A 17398-nucleotide genomic window follows, 5' to 3' on the forward strand; every position below is an offset into this window, starting at 1 on the left:
CATTTGGTTAACCTCAAGAGAATAAATCTGATAAATCTCCACACCATGAGAGTATGCAAACAATAGTGGGAAAACTGGATCTTACATGGCAGAATAAAAAGGAACTAAGAAAGGCAAAGATAAGAAAATAAAAATGTCACAGTCTAGGCAGAAAAATGAGCTGAAATGACCTGAATATGCTCAAACTGGTGCATAAACAGGTAATTCTATGACTAAAACCTGGGCAATAGTGAAATGATAGAGGTTGGGCTTTCATACCACATCTCTGAATTCCTGCTGGCAGAAGTTGCTGCAAATCCAGCAACCTTTATGAAACCCAGATCCCAAACTGCCACACAGCAGAGCAAGGCATTGCCTATGGCCATTGCACAAAACACACAGTTTCCTTTGAGCTTATTTGAACACAATCCCACAGTTAATAGAATTAATCATATATGTTAGTAGAATGGAAAACATCATTTAGATAGGAAAAATATGATTCCTTATAACATCTCCCCAGCTTCAATGCGAACACACTTCCAAAAAATGTGAAAAGCTAGAGGGAAAGGAGATATTTCTGATCTCTTTTGGTGACATCAGAATACCAGAATCTGGAACAGCATTTCCAGGCCAACAGCTGGAAGTTTCCAAAAGAGCACAACAGCCAACATTTCTAAGAAAAATGTGCTGCAACGCTCCAAGAGTGAGTCATGCAGACACATGGATGTGCAAACCAGCAGAGCCCACTGCGTTCTCCTGCAAACATGCTGACCCTAAAGCTCTTCTTCAATAATCCAACCAACCTGCCAGGAACACTAAACAATACAGAGTCTCTGCCCTTCTCGTCAGAAGATGGTAAACTTCCAGCCTAGAGGTTCAGTATGTGTATAAACATATGCTGTACCTCCTGTCGGGTGTTTTGCAAAACATCCACTGCACAGATGGTGGGGGGTAGCTCTCTGATATGCACTCTATAGCATCCAGTTTTCCAATCCTCTTGAAATAGGGTTTGCCTGGTTTATCTGTTAAAAATAATGCAAATGTTTAAAAATGCTGACTTTTTTTTTTTTTTTTTTTTAAACAGACAGTGCTTTGCTCTTTTCACAGCACATGAAGTCACAGGATTGTAATTTGCTTTGCGAGCTTTCAGTGCTAAGGGAAAATAAAATGATTCTGCCCTGAGGATATCGAGGGTTGGTCTCACAAGCTTTTCAGTCTTGATTGCTAAATGCACAGCATCCCTGCTATCAAAAACCTGCTTCTACACACCAGAGGATGATCCTGAGGCTGATACTGAGGTGTTAACTTGCTGTGGCTGCTATTCACCTCACAGGACAGGAGCACAGACACCTTCCAAAACCACATCCCAAGCCCCTGGCCCTTGGTGGAACAGCTGTTGAAACTACAAAGTCTCTGCTCCAGATAGGATTGTCGAGTGTTGCTCCATCAGGTCAGACACACAATGGAGGACCATCGGGGGGTGATGACTTCTGCCCACCCGCAGGCTCCTCCACTGCACATCTGGAACCTAGCGGGAAAGTTTCCAGGCAGCTCCAGTCCCCGGAACCTGTCAGGCTCAGACTTGGTCTAAGTATAAAAAATCAATGCATTAAAACTCTTTAAGATTTGACTCAAAAGGACAAATGCCGAGTTTTAGGTCATCTTACAATGAAATTAAAACTTCCACACAAAAGACTAACATTTTCTTTAGAGTCACTTTCGTTTCCAGAAAAGCAACATGATAAAATGAAACTAATATTTTGCCTTTTTACTTTCCTTGTTCATTTCTCTCTTACAAGCTGAGCCTAGAAGGCTTTTTTTCACCTATAGAGATTCACATCTCAGTTGAAGGGTTCACAACTAGCCTGAAGGATTTTATGAGATGTAATTATGACATTAGATCCACAAGAGCAGAGAAGGCAACCCAAGTAATTGATATGGAGAAGATCTTTATCGAGGCTGTTTTGAACTGCTCTTGCTTGCACAAGTAATAACATTTTTTAACCTCTAAAGCCTATTACTATGGAAGTGAAGGTAAATTTTAATCAAATATTTAATAGCCTGCCCCCTCAATGAAGCTGTTAGAATTATAATTGGGACATGCAATAGGTCTTTAAATTAAATAAGGAGAAATTGGAGGTGTCACTTCTGACACCTGGGGGAGAAAAGAGTCCATCAGAAGAAATACTCCAAAAACAAATAATGAAGGGTTAAAAATGTTGATTAAGTGGTGATTAGTCACAGTTTTGTTTTGTTTTGTTTTGTTTTGTTTTGTTTTGTTTTTATAATAATAATGCTTCTTGTTAAATCTGTCTCTAGAAGGGCTTGGTCCTATCAACTTTGCCAGACTTTTAGCTCTTTGGATTGATTTTTTTTCCTTTGACTCTTCTTTAAAATTTTCAAAATTTATATATAAATTTGGCCCTTTGCAGACAAAATAATGTTATTCTCCTTCTGTTAAAAAAACATGTCAACATAGGTCGTTAAAAAATAATATTTCTTGGACAGCCCTACTTATAAATGGAAAATTGAACTTGGTTGCAGTAGTTGCCTTCTCCCCAGGGATATCCCCTGCGTGGTCCCTGAGGAAATTCACCCAAATCTGCTCCCCCTGTGAGCCTTTCAAGAAGTTGCACCTCGTGTATGTGCTCTGCCATGTCTTGCTGAGCTCAGCAGCTGCAATGCCAGCTTCTCATGCAACCATGTGTGAGCAGCTGCAGTACTGCAGTGTTTTACCCTGGAGCCATCGGAGAATTAATAGGTTAAGACACAAGTAAACAAGTCCAGCCCTTGAGCTTTGGGAGTACACAAAAGCCGCTCTTGGTCTGTCCCTTTTGGCACAGGAGGAAATCTCTCGAAGGGAAGAAGAGGGCTGGTGCACATTTACATCTTTATTTGTTCATTTGCATGTTTTATTGACTAGTGAAAGCTGGCTCGCATGCGGTAACGCAGTCTGTGGTTTTGACTTCAGCCTCTGAAGACAGCTCTGAGTCCTGTGAATATCTAGGAGGGCTCTTGAAACACAGCATGTGAGAAAACTGGCACACAACGTGGGGCACAACAGGCGACAAGAAGTGTTTGGGAAAGAGAGATGCTTCACGAAGAAAAGTGGGAGCTCACTGCTTTAGGTGAACTTGAGCCTCTCCCCTTGGACCTACTGATGGAGCGACTCCTTTCATCTGAGCTATACTTACTGCGGATGAAAACAGGAACAATTATGGTGTAATTGCTGTTTTTACTTATGACTGAGAGAGTGTATTTTCCAGCCTGTGTTTCTCTTATTTGGGAAAAAGCCAAAGAAGTAACGTATCTGTAAAAGAGAAAATAAAGTTGTATTTATTATCTGGAAGGTAATAGGCAGCAGACACAATAAAAGCATCTGCTCCATTAGTTCTGTACTTTGTGTGCAAAAACTATTCAGAGATGCTAGTGCTCATTATTTACACAGCACCCTGTGACCTGAAGTGTTTTCATGTATCTTCCTACACAAGAAGGACATAGGACCTCACAGCCACAGGTACCCAAGCACATACCTAACATTGAGCATTGGGAAGGATGAGCTTCCTGAGCTTAGGACAGCTGTGGAGGTCCTCAGGGAAATGCTTTACCTACAATCCCATCCCACATATCCTGCAATGGGAGGCAATAACCTGGGCTCGGTTTCCACCCCTTTGGATGTAAGAATTGAGAAGCTGGTGCTGGCACTGTTCCTGGTCTGCACCGTGACCTTAACAAATCACAGACCTCTCCATGCATCAGTTGCTTTAACTATAAAATCAAAACTTTCTCCTCACATGAACACTGCAAACCTCAAACTGATCAGTGTCAGAAAGTTCCTGGAGACCTCCATGCATGATGCTATACAAATTAAAAGACTGAATTTATTTCTAATGATTCTGAGTTTAAGATTCTTAAGTACATATGCTGTGGATACATCAACAATCAGCAGCATGCTGACTGGTGACAACATTTAAGAAAGATGAGAAGATTAAAAAAATGCATAACATGAAATTATTATTATACACAAGAAAAGTCACACAGAAAATATTCCATTTGCATCCTGAAAGAAATGATCCCTCAGATGTTCTTTGATCCAGAACATCCTTTGACTTACCTGTTCTCCGAGTCCAATGAAGGTTTACAAGCTTGGCTCTCTTTAAAGAACCAAAGGCATGAAATGATCTCTGAAATGTTCATTATCACTCTTAACTCAATATCTTCAAACACATCGACTTCCACATTTTTAGTTGGTGCATAGATGTTCTCTGTTCCCTGAGAATTCAAATAGCACCCGAGATCTTCCAAAATATTAGAAATCTGCAATGCGAGAGAACAGATTGTTATGTATATAGTCGCAATTAGCTTCATTTGCTTTTTCATATTCAAATATTTTAAAAGGGTGTTCTTCTGGAAAAAGCTTTCATAAATTAATAATGCCTCCTAATTGCCAAATATGAATAGAAATTACACGAAAGTAACACCTTCAACATACTTTCATTTTCTTTTCTAGTGTCAAACATCCATAAATATGTTAAATTCTACTGCACAAGGGAACATGATAGGATCCCTGTTGCTTTAGTTAATTTTGCTCTCTAGACAGACATCACATAACAACTTCAGCCAGAAACATGATAATTTCCCTTACTGGTTATTCTTTACTCTCATTTTTGCTTCCTTTCATGTAGAACCATAGGAAGACAGGGAAGGACTATAATAACATCTTTCTGTTTGAGACCTCAGTGCAAAGGCAGGGCTAGATAAATATATATATTTTTTTCTTTAGCATTCCACTGCTTGTCATCACAGCATCTGGCTAGACTGCTCCTCAGCTCCTTGTGGGCTTTACTGGGCAGAGAAGGTTTGGGCTGGGTGCCTTCACACCTTCCATTTCCTCACCGTTGTCTACATCCAAAGGAGAACTGCAGCCGGAAGGAAAATGTTCTACAGGCATGCAGCAAACTGATGGTGGATTAATGAGTCTCTAAGCTTAGCTGCAGCAAAAGGTGGCAATTAAATAGCTCCACATGAACAGTAGCCCTAAAATGTCTCCATTACTGTGTCAGGTGAAGTTTATCCAATTAAGACAGGGTTTGCTGCCTCCTCTGCCACACACTGTGCTTGGCCAGGCACCCTGGGCAGTGAGTGGGAGGTGGAAATGATGTGGTTATGCTCATTCCTTGCTCTTTTGTTTTCCCTCTTCTTGATCCGAGAGGTATCTAGAGATAACAGCCATATTCTGCCTCCTCAGATACGAGGACAGCACAGCTTTGGCTGGTGTACTAAATAGCAATGACACATCAGGAATTTCGTGGTGGGAAAGTGGGAAAGTACTTTATATGATCAAGATCATGAAAGCTGATGAAATACTGCATGAAGCACCATATCTGTAATAGAAGGGATTTAATCTAAAATGACTGAATGATTATTGAGACCAGAGAAAGCCAGAAGATGTTCACTTATCTGGCTGTGATAGGAAAGACTACATCAGACTCTTTCATTTAAAAGACCACCACTACAGTTTGGGGGACAGGTGTTGGCACCTTTAGTCTGCTTCTCACCTATCTGAATTATTGATTTTTTTTTTTCCCAGGAATAAAAAAGATTTCACAAGCCTGTCTTGAAACAAGAAACCTCAGGAAATACTTTAATCATAGTTCTCAGCTGCTTTATAACTTAGTAGCACACCATCTCTTACTGACCTCCTGCCATTTAGAAACTTGGAGGCAGAAAACTTGGAGGCAGGAAAGAAGGAAAAGCTTTCATATTTGATTCCCTATCTAGCTTTGGGCTCTCAGGCAAGGGTTAGACCAGATAAGGATTTATGGGCTTTGGTGGTGGGAGAGGGTTCAGCTTCCCCACCAGTCCTAGCAGCTGAGGCACACGTGTTGGTGTTCAGCTATGGCTGTGTGTGATCACTGCTTCACATCATGGCCTTGCCAATCCCCACAGATCATTTTTCCCATGAGGGCACGTAGCTTTTTAAATTGATTTCCAGCAGTATTCAGGCAAGCTGATGAGAGATAGCTCCAAGGCAGCAGTTAACGACTTGGTTTTAGAGAAAAATTGTACTTATTTACAGTTTCAAAGAATGAATTGTGATATGTATTTCCCTTTAACTTTCTGTAGCATTTTTTTTCCTAACTCTTTTTATTTTGACTGTGACGTCCCCACAGGCTAAAGGGTTAGGGTGTTGTAAGCTTCTGGGAAGGTATTTCTGGAACGGACAGGAATATTTTATAAGGAACTTGTTCTTTGTTAGATTACCTTAGAAGATACTGATGACTGTGGTGTTCTTGAACCTTCATCCTTCTGGCTGATAAATACACATGTAATCTCAGATATATTTTGATTCATTGCAGAAGTGAAAGTTATTGCTGTCATAACAAGAACTGTAAAACAGAAATAGGAAACAAACGTAATCCTGTCTATCTTTCTGCCAGGGATAACCATTTTAATAAAAATAAAAATAAAATGCAGCAAAACTGTAGAAAGATTGCATCTTTTTTATTAAAAGGCAGAAGAAATACACAGATATATCATGTATTTGCAAACTCTGCCTTTGTGTATCAAAACTGAGTGAAAAAGCTATTTGGAAAACCTTTCAAAAGTACTGATACTTCACACTTTAGAAGTATGACCCCAGATATTGTAGAATATCTTCTCCCTCCTGCCCATTGGGAAGGTCAGGTCAGAGACATTCTCCAAGCACTCCTTGTGCCTGCCCAGGGCAATGGCAAAATGAAGCTCTCCATCTGCTTTTAGAGCCTGCCCTCAGCTCACCCAAGGACCCAACCTCTGGTCTTTCCTTTTTCCTTCTCTTCAGGACTGTACTTCATCTGTCAAACTCGTTGGAGACCCTCCTGAGCCTTCCTGGTTTAGTTCTGCATCCCAGAATCTTGTGAGGGAGGGACAGGGTAGATGCATCTTCCCTTGAGTCACACTTGCCCCTCCCGGAAGCAAACAAGGCACAAATTCCCAGTCTTTTGACAAAAGTGGATGCAGAAATTGAAGGCAGGAGGACAAGGAAGGACCATTTTTTTTTTTTTTCCTGACTTATTCCAATGGCTCTGTATCAACTCAGGAGCCTACAGACCCTGGGCAGCTCCCAGATGGGGCAGCATGGAAAAGTTTCTAGTGCCTCAACAGCATGATCTGTCCGGAATGCTTCATATGAGCCTTTCTCCAGGGTCTGCAGCTTGAAATCTCACTATTTAGCCTTAAAGGAGTGATAGAGTAATGACAGCCCCATTGCTGCACAAAACAAAAGAGAAGAAAAACAGAAGTAGGACTGCTGGGTGAAATGTGTCTGATTCCCACCGGTCCCTAAAGCCAGCCCTTAACAGTACAAATAAGCAGTGAATCACAAAATAACATCTCTCAGCTGATGACTTGGGAGATTTATGTCCTCGGGTCTTGGCTTTGTTTTGTTTTATTCTCATTTTATTTTATTTTCTTTGTTTGTTTCCTCAGCTCCTGAGATGGTTGGGCTTAGAGCAAGGTGCAGGGCTGAAAGGAAGATAAAAGTAAACAAATCACAAAGCTCTTGAACATATCTACACCAAGCATACCGATTGCCCACCATACACACACCTCTGCAAGCCAGTTTTCCAGCCCTCCCACTGGAGGATGATGGAAAGCAGCCTATGCCCGGCAGAAAACTGCACTCCCTGTCCTGTTAACTGCTAGAGCTTGTTGCTTCTATCCTCTACCTTTATCCTGTGTGAATCCAGGAAAGTTTTTAGGCTGAGAAAGGATATTTTGGACTGAGATGATTCCAACTGTTGTATAGTAAGAAAAAAAAAAAAAAAAGAGTGATATGCTAGAAGTATTTATATGAGATGAGAAAGGGTGGCTTAAACTTGTGCAGGTCTTAGAGAAATATATTACTTTGACATAACAGAAAATAAAAGCATGAATGAGCCTTCCAGCAGAAGCAGGATCAAGAAAAGAAATATTGGGTAAATGGCAACACTCTGATTTTCCATCTTGGTTTGCCAGCTGCTAGCTGGCCTGTGCAGAGACTGGTGCTATGGGCTACAAGGCAGTCATCCTCCCCAAAGTCCAAAGCAAGAGCTGCAGAGACTGAGAGCACTGGGTAAGGAGTTATCAAATATGCAGTATGCACAATCATGCCTTGCATTGCCAAACTGTACTGAAACTGGAATGGAGAAAAATTGCTGCTCTGAACAATGTTTGTTTATGCCTGCTTTCCATCTTCATTTTCTTTTTATGGGTTATACGAAAATAAATGCAGTAGGAGAAATCTTGCTCTCACTGAGTCAGACAAACCTCTAGCTGTCATAAACTGAGTCAGGATTTCATCAAGATGTGTAGGCACATACACGGGGAAATGCCAGTACAAGTAACTGTCCCCTTGTACGTGGCACTGGTGAGACCACACCTGAATGTTGTGTTCAGTTCTGTGTCTCTCACTTCAAGAAGGACATCGAGGTGCTTGAGTGTGTGCAGAGAAGAGCAATGAAGCTGGTGAAGGGACCAGAAAGCAAGACATAAGAGGAGAAAATGAGGGAATTGGGGTTGTTTAGTCTGGAGAAGAGGTTTAGGTTGGGCATCCAGACGAATTTCTTCACAGAGGTGGCCAAGCCTTGGAACGGGCTGTCCAGGAGGTGGTGGGGTCCCCACCCCTGGAGGCGTTTAAGAGATGTGTGGACGTGGCACCAAGGAACATGGTTTAGTGGTGGGACTTTGTGGGTCAGGTTAATGGTTGGATTTGTTAATCCTGAAGGTCTTTTCCCACCTAGATGACTATGATTTTATAATTCTAAGTCAAAAAGCAGGCTCCCATGGAAAGTTGCTGAGAATGAAGGCTTGACTCTACTGGCCAGATATCAACCGAAGATGCTGTATCCAGATGGTTGACCTAATAGAACTACTTTGGAGATTTATGCTCAGATGGGGGATGACTAAAGCTGCCTGCCAAAAACTGGGGAAGCCAGCCGCGCTCTGGCTCAACATTCCCAAATTTTCTCCCTGAGCAGGGAAGGCAGCAAGCCGAAGCCTTTCGTCTTAAACAGCTACCAGCTGCAGCAGAGATGTGTTCAGCCTGGGGCCCCTCACTACAAGGAGGACATCGAGGTGCTGGAGTGTGTGCAGGGCAGAGCAATGAAGTTGGTTTAAAGGGACTAAAACGCCAGACAGAAGAGGAGCAGCTGAGGGAATTGGGGGCTGCATGACCGCGAGAGGGAGCCCTCGAAGCAGCGCTCCGAGAACCTAAAAAAATCTCTCGACATCCGAAGAAGAAAAAAGAAATTTGCTCAGGCTGCCTCAGCAGCATCACTGCCAAGCCCAGCTGACTCCACTGGTGTTTGCCGAGTGCAGCAAGAGAGATTTTGTCCAAAAATTAATTTTCCACCTTAACTTTTCTCAGCTCCCCATTTTCAGGTCCCAGATGAAAACAGCTGCAATGAAGACAAAATTACTCTTCCCCATTCTTTTATACCTAATCACTTCTCTCTCTGGCCCATAATTTCCAAGAATTTGTCCTCTGCCTTGTTATGACTTAACAAATTTTTGGTACTGATTTGAGCAAACTTCCCCTTTGGGATAAAACTCTGCCTTTTAAAGCTGCCACCTTTCTCCTTAGAGGAGGACAGGTAGCAGCTCTGTATATGGCTTATTGCAGCCAGCTTATAAATTATGCAGAAATTTTAATAAAGAATAATTCAGATAGCTGAAGATTTCGAGTCAGATATCACACCAGTGATGTATTTTACACCTCTTTGTCAGGAAAACAGAAAAAAACCTTTTCTAACAGACCAGGCAGCTGGAGTCAGCAGAGCCCATCCCACTTTTTTACTGATTACTTACAAATCTGTTTGCTTTGGTGCCTTATGTAGTAAAAATAAGCAAATGATGACATGAAGCAGGGTTATATTTTTCACAACATGATTACACATCCAACTTTATTGACTACTTCTGCCATTAACTTTATTGCAGACAAATCATGCTCGGTGATTTGTCTTTTCATCATTCATTTATGCCAGAATGAATCACAATCCAGTTTGATATATATTTCTATCAGGTTTCAGATTTTCTAATCATATACTTGCCCTCCTGAGTACAAGAAACGTTCTGTTCCTCTGGGAATAAGTTGCTTTTATTGTGGGTTTGTGCACATTTATGAACAGCCCAACCCCTATAGCTGTTGCAGGTTACTTTCATGGTTACTAGCTGGTACTAGCATCATCTACCTCCTTAATTTATAGATTTGCTTTGAAATCACTTTTTTGAGTCCTTGGTCTATGTCGGCAAATTGTGGTTTGTGTCTGAAAATAGTTATCTCCTTAGCATGAAACAAATGCTGGAGACTGAATCTAGCACGACATCTGCCTCCCTTTTACCTCTCTGTCCTGCCTCTTCTGTTTTGTGGTTACCTCGTCTTGGGCAAGGAAGAAGAACTGCAGGGTTGTATTCAAACCCTTATTTGCCTTTCATTTCACTAAGATAACTTTCCGTCTACCTTCCCTATGAGTTGGAGATAAACCCCCTGCTCCAGCTGGGCTGTTATTTTGCTTGCTGTTATTCATTTTGCCTGCTTTGCATGGGCCTAGCTGAGTGAATGACAGCCCCTCCACCCTGAAGGACAGCCACAGGTCCCCAGGACCCGTTGAAATCTCCGCTGTCCTACCCACAGTCTGTGCCATTCTGCCACTTCTGGTCCAGTTTACAAAGAATAACTGGGACTGCTGAGGATACCCCTTTTGGGGAAGTGGCTGGAAAGTGGCCGAAAAGGCAGCAAACCTCAGCAACCATGGCAACCTCACTCTCTGAGGAAGAGCCCATATCGTGACTGGTTCTTTTCTGCTTCTCACACACATCCCTCATCCCCTCAAGGGAGCTTCTTCTTGGCTCCCACATCACCCAGATCTTTCTGCCCCACTAGGCACAGTGAACAATGATATTCAGGACTGTGTAAGGGGTGTTGCCAGCAGGCCAAGGTCCTTCTCCTCTGCCCAGCCCTGGAGCAGAGGCCTCATCTGGAGTGCTACATCCAGTTCTGGGACCCCAGTACAAGAGACACCTGCACATACTGCAGCTGGGAGAGCTGGGGCTGCTCAGCCTGGAGAAGAGGAGGCTCAGGGGGATCTCATCCATGTCCCTAAATCCCTGAGGGGAGGGTGCAGAGAGGCCGGAGCCAGGCTCTGCTCAGTGGTGCCCAGTGCCAGGACAGGAGGCCATGGGCACAGCCGGGCACCCAGGAGGCTCCCTCTGAGCACCAGGCAGCACTGCTGTGCTGGGCGGGTGACGGAGCCCTGGCACAGGCTGCCCAGAGAGGCTGTGGGGTCTCCTCCTTGGGGAGCTCCAAAAGCCGCCTGGACGTGGGCCTGGGCAGCCTGCTCTGGGTGTCCCTGCTTGGGCAGGGGGGGCACCAGGGGCCTCCAGGGGTCCCTACCAGCCCCAGCCCTTCTGTGGTTCTGTGAATAAAGGGATAATTCTGTAGGTAAAGATGAACCAGATTAATGCCACCACGTAAGCCCTCCATTAATCAGAAAGTAGCATTGGGCTGTCCTTGCTCTTGAATATCCTCTACAGGATGTTTGTTCGTGGGGATGGCACATATTTATGCCATTAAAAAGCTGGATAGACAGCCCTGAAGCAAAGCAAACAGACATATCTCATCTAATGGCATAAGTAAGCTTGCTTTGTTTAACTCTTTTTAACCTACTCTGTTTAAGCACTCCAGACTCATTACCTGACACGCTACAGCACTTCAACTGACATTAATGGAATTATTAACCTCCTGCAAGCAAGAGCTGCTTTAGTTAAGTACCCAAAGGTAGAGGCATGAGATTCCCGGCACCTCATCAACAAGGAGAAAAGGATCTGCCCAAAAGAGAAGTGAAAACAAGACTGTAAATAGTGAAATTACACTACTTGTCATCCTAGTATTGTAAAACTTCCCTTTTTGAATGAAAACAACAGCTTCCACAACTGACTATAGTATGTCGTCCTCTTCCTGGATGGGGGTGAGGGAGGGAACAGAGCTTAGAGTGAGGATGGGAGAAGGAAGGACAGCAAGAGAAGGAGCTGGAGAGAAGGGCTCTGCTACAAAACCTGAAAAGATAAAAATGAAGCAAAGGAATTTGGTTTAAATGGTCATTGGTATTCAGTACCAAATTTGGCAAAAATGAACAAAACAGATACCAGTTGGTGTTATTTATATCACCAACCGGTGATACGTTACTTATGAGGTTAGGGTTAAAAGACAATTGCAGTTCCCCAGTGGTTGGTTGTACAGATGCAAGATCTAACATACTGCTGGCAACAATAAAGTACTTTTCAAACCAGCTCTTGCACCTCACCCACTGGAAACCTTACCTACACAATCAAGCCTAGACTATAGAAAAGGGAATACCACTTGCTTTTACAACAGTAATGGAGCTAAATATCCATGCCACGAGCTAGCCTTTCTGTATGTTTAAACTGCTCAGTTTTTCAGCAGTTTTTAAGGAAATATCCTAGAAAAATGAGGGAGCTGTTTCATCCTCTGAGTGGGAAATGCACACAACATTTATCCAGATATCAGTCTAGCTTTTTTATCTTCTCATGGAAGACAGAGAAAAAAATAAGAGTCTACTCTTCAGTCACACCAGCAAATTTTAGGGTATTGTCTGCGTTTCAATGTTTACAGATTCCTTAAGGAAGCATTTGGCATCATACTTCTGTTCAGATTCCTAAAGCATCTTCTTAAATGTATTTCTCTCAACAAGAATAGGGTTGATCCATATGGGAAATATGGTATTTCCCCTCTCCTCCCCTCCATTTGAGAAATGCTGTTCTTTGTTGGTTATGAACTGATTTTCTGGTCCCTACTTTCCTTTTAAAAGTCTACGATCATTGGGTTTAAGCAATCTTTGTGCTTTTTGAGTGCTGCTATATAAAACTGAAATTGCTTTCTGTCTTCATCGGTCATCTGTTCCTGTTCTTCTACTTTTTTTGCTCTGTAAATGTTTTACTCTCCAATCTCATTTCCACTGGTGTTTGCTGTAGTTTTTCACCCATGCCTTTTGCAATGAATGTCTCTATGAAAAATTTCAGGAAAGCTAACTCAGCTCGATGACCCCAAATAGCTTCTCAGTTTAACAGCAGAGAAACCTACATGTGAGGGAGTTTATGCCATGAAGCTTTTGAAAGCTGCATTTTCAGAAGCTTGAGAACAAGAGACAAGGGGGAGTTTGGATTCAGCTCTGTGCTGTACTATGTTGGGGCCCTGATGGGAAGGGGTGTAGAAGGGGATGCTGCAGAAGGACACGATGCCTGGAGCTCTGCTCCATTGAGCACAATCACACAGCACCCACCAATGCACTGACGGGTAGAAACTGACTGCTGGATAGCTGGAAAGTTGGGTAAGCTGAGGAATTTTCCAGGGAAGAGAGGAAAAAGCAATTGGGGCCAAACCTCAAAAGAAATAAAACATCAATAGTTTTAAGTTGCATTTTCTGGAAAATAACCCTCCCCCCAAGCAATCCCTTCACCTTCAGGAATCATCTCTTTGAAGAGATGCCTTATCCTCTGATCCATGAAATCCATGGTGAGAGATGACAATGAAAATACGTTCTGCTGGGCATGACTGTGTTTTCCTGAGTAAGCAGACCACGCACTGGCCTTATCCAGCATTCACAGCAGGCTTGCACCAAGGTTTCTGCAAGCTTCATGAAAGAGATTGCAGTCAGGATCAAACTTGATTCCCCCTGGGGTTCTCATTGATTTCACCTTTCTGCCGGTGGCAGGGCTCGGTGCCTGGACATGCTTTGCAGTGCTCATCAGCTGGGGTGCTGGAAAGCAATGGGTGTATTGCTGGGAGGTGGACACATCCTGACAGCTGCTGGGTCCCAGCCTCTCCTGGCCCATCTTGTGTTTTTCTGGTTCTCTGCCATAGGGATGTAACAGACACCTGTGTGTCCTGCGAGGGGTTTTTCAACATATAAAACTCCCAGAGTTTTTGTGCAATCAGACCCAGCATAAAGTAATCCAGAGCTTGTTAGGGCCTGAGTTTGCAGCCCTTGCTCGTATAAAATTTCCCCTCATTTGTCAGCCACGCTGAGATCTTAGTCAGCAGCTCCGAGCTTCGTTTCTCTCAGGTGCCCTGGAACTGCAAAAGCAATCCCATGAACAGCTCTCAGCAGGAGCGGGCACAACATGAATAAAAGGAACGAGAGCAGTTAAAGGAAAGCTTGCTCCAATGAGAAAGGTCACCCAAAGTCTCTGTTTGTCACACAATTCTCCAACTTGTGAAACATGAAACTGTATTACTGCCTCAGTTGCCAGTCCCACCTTCCCACCTCATTCGCTAATGCCAGGCTAATTGCATGCTAGATCACGCTATCATTAACCACAAGCTCTTGCTTAGGATGACCAGAAAACGTTAAGAAGGTGAGAAACTGAAGTAATGATTTTAATGCATGTAACTGTATTTACATACATATTGTGTTGTATATATTGTTTTCTAAAATTATTGGGATTACATTCCTTGCTGCTGGGTATCATTTATTCCAGCAAATAACACTGACAAGATGCTTTTTCTTTCCTGCAGCTTTTGCAGTTCTGAGCCTGTAATTTAAAGACAGACCTGGAGCCTTAGTTCTGCACGTACTGGTGAGATTTTCCTCTAGCAGTTACTATAGACTGGCTTTCCTTTCTCTGCCTAAGTGTCGCAATTTCTGATGATTCTGGTTCATCATACAGATACAGGCTGTGAGTCTGCCCAATTTATTACTAGGTCTTACCTCGAGACAATACACGGAGTTTTATGGGGAACACACCCGTCTTTAAGAAATGACATATAATTCATTAAACACTTAACAGTTTTCCATCAACATTGCTTTTAAAGAGTTATCTGCTAGAGAGAGAGTCATGGAGCTGGCAATTCTCAGGATTTCTGCTGTCAGCTACATCTCAGAACTTTCAGCTCCTACCCAGCTTGCATGTCCCAAAGCATTTTCTTTTTTTTTTTTTTGCTTTTTTTTTCCCCCTGTATCTGCTGGCCTTACAAGAAGCATTACTGCCTCCCTACATACCTTGCCTTGACTAAGTAGTATCTCAACCCAACGAGCAGCAGTCCTCATGGACGATAATCGATAATCGCACCTCATGCTCCTCTGGATCTTGCTCCCTCCTCAGAGCCATCTCTCAGCCGTGCTGAGGTCTGTTCTTCACAGCCGCCTTCGGGCACTATCACATCCCAGATGCTAATCGCTTTAGTTTACCCTGTTATACAGCCTGCAAGACTAGCAGAGCTCAGACAAGAAGAAAACACAGAAATCCGTCCTCAACAGCGTTTGCTTAGTAGTAGTAGTATCAGCAATCATGCAAAGCAGGAGATCATGAAATACTCATTTTCATTTTTACTCCACCTTGCCTTCTATCTCGGGTAGACTTTCAAACATGAATGAATAATACCTAAACAATTGCTCTTTGAAGTAAATATTATTGTTCCCGTATATGGAGCTGAAAATGAACCTCAGGTTGTAAAATGACTTTCCCAGGCACGCATCAGAACTGAGTTGATCAGAAAAACAACAACAACAAAAAAAAACAACACTCTCTTGTTGTTTGGGTCCTGGATTTTGAATCAGCAAGATCATCTCTGATAGGAGCAAGCCACAGAGCCGGAGAAAAATAGTTGCAGGCATCTGAGATGGAAGAAAATATTTGTTTTTCTTTTAACAGTTAAAATGTTGGCATGACTTCACTCTGACAAAACAGATAAACTTTCTAGATATTAATATTGTGCTTTCTTCTGTTTAGGTTGTTCAACAACAACAAAACCTGGTAAGATACAGACGCACTGCTAAATTTCATTCTATCAACATATCTCACTCACAGATTGTTTACTTAGGAAAATGCAGATGTATTGTTTAAGATGATCAGGTGAAGCTGATATTAATGCATTTATGTCAGGAAAAATAAGAAAAAATAAGTATTTTTAGGTACTTTTTGCCTTGTGCATGAAATGTGTCAGGTGCACTAGAGCAACAGCCTGGCTGGGACACCAGGGTGATGGGACAGAAAAGGGGACACCCAGAAAAGAGAAGAAAAGCAGGATGGAAAATAAAAGATGCAGGAGAAAACGAACAGATAAGAAGCCAGAGGTGAAAGAAAGTAAAGATGTGAAGGGATGCGGTGAGATAATGGGAAACAGGGAGGAAAGTGTCCGAGGAGCAGGTTGAGGAGGCCTTACCTGGTAGCCAAAGCGGGGTCCCCGAGGGGTGGGCAGCGGGTGGGCACAGTGCCATGGCTGGCAATGCCCTGCCGTCCTCAGCCCGAGTGCGTGAAACCCGGCTGTGCAGGTGGCTGTCTTCAGGGTGCACGTCACTGCCCGCAACGAAACCACTTCTTCAAAAGCCCGGGCCCCAGACCTGAGCCTGAAGGAAACGGCTGAGTGTGGGCGAGCAGAGGGGCCTCTCTTGGGCTGAGGGATATTTCCAGTGGCGGGTGAGAAGCCAGAACCTGGTGGCAGTGGAGCTGTTGTGTGCCCCTGCCAGGCTAGGGAAGCAGCTGCCCAGCATGGGGACCATGCCCGGTGGGGCAGCGCGGCTGTGGCGTGGGTCTGTGTTTAGCCCCAGAGGGAACAGGGAACTAGTGCTGCCCGCAGGAGGGTGCAGACAGAGCTACAGCTGCTCTGGGGCCATTTCACAGATGATTTGGCAAAGGGATAAAAATAAAGGCCTCTGGGGTCACCCACAGAGGCAACCCTCTGGGGACACTGCAGCCTTGCCCAGTGTGCAGCACTCCAGCATCTGCCTTCTCCTTGCTTCTTGTTCATGGGGTACAGAGGGTCCAAGTAGCCCAACTAGCCCAGATTTACTCACCCCTGGTTTATAGCAAGACCAGACACTTCAGAAGGGCAGGCAGAAGTTCCTGTCTGCTTCAGCCATGCATCGCGTCCCCCCGACAGAAAGCGGCTCCATTTCTGTCGGCTAAGCTCATGCATCACCCCCAGCTTCATCCCTGCTATTCCCTCAATTGTTACACATATTTTTTTATTGTTAGAGACTAAGAACCCATTCTGCAACAGAGCTAAACAATCTCTGTCCAAAGAGCTTGCATGTAAGCAAATAAACTCAATGTCAGTAAGATGTTCTTAGCAATGTGCCAGAGATTGTATCTTGAATGGATTTTTCTTTCGTACTGATACATAGTAAATAATTTCTTTGGCATTAGGGGAGATTAAATAAAAATGTAGATGGAGCAGAGCTAGACAGGTATATTGCACATAAAAGCCATAGAAGACGCCCCAAAGATAAGTATAGGAGAAATGGAGAAACAGCATTGAGGCCAGCATTGTTAGAGGAGGTGAGCACTTGGTCTCTCCTGTTTCTGAAGACAGCCTCAGGAATACAGACTGAAGCAATAACACTGTACTCAGGTGCTGAAGACAAGTTTGAGTTTGATGCAG

At 43.4% G+C, this 17398-nt stretch overlaps 1 protein-coding gene across 2 annotated transcripts in view; it reads right to left on the bottom strand.

The window, feature by feature from the left end:
• The window catches only part of FLT3 (fms related receptor tyrosine kinase 3), a 40621-nt gene extending 24078 nt beyond the window's left edge, over positions 1-16543 (bottom strand). Inside the window, exons 1-5 of one of the 2 annotated variants that reach the window (XM_068672256.1) lie at positions 16181-16543; positions 6244-6368; positions 4094-4296; positions 3174-3289; positions 884-1001 (exon numbers count right to left, since the gene is read on the bottom strand). In XM_068672256.1, the coding sequence (XP_068528357.1) occupies positions 884-1001; positions 3174-3289; positions 4094-4296; positions 6244-6368; positions 16181-16235 (617 nt within the window). In that variant the 5' untranslated portion in view covers positions 16236-16543. The remainder of the gene's footprint in view (positions 1-883; positions 1002-3173; positions 3290-4093; positions 4297-6243; positions 6369-16180) is intronic. The other variant, XM_068672249.1, reaches the window with a different exon arrangement.
• Between the last annotated feature and the right edge of the window lie 855 nt (positions 16544-17398).

The sequence above is a fragment of the Anas acuta genome, chromosome 1 (assembly GCF_963932015.1).
Source record: "Anas acuta chromosome 1, bAnaAcu1.1, whole genome shotgun sequence".
NCBI classification, from domain to species: Eukaryota; Metazoa; Chordata; class Aves; order Anseriformes; family Anatidae; genus Anas; species Anas acuta.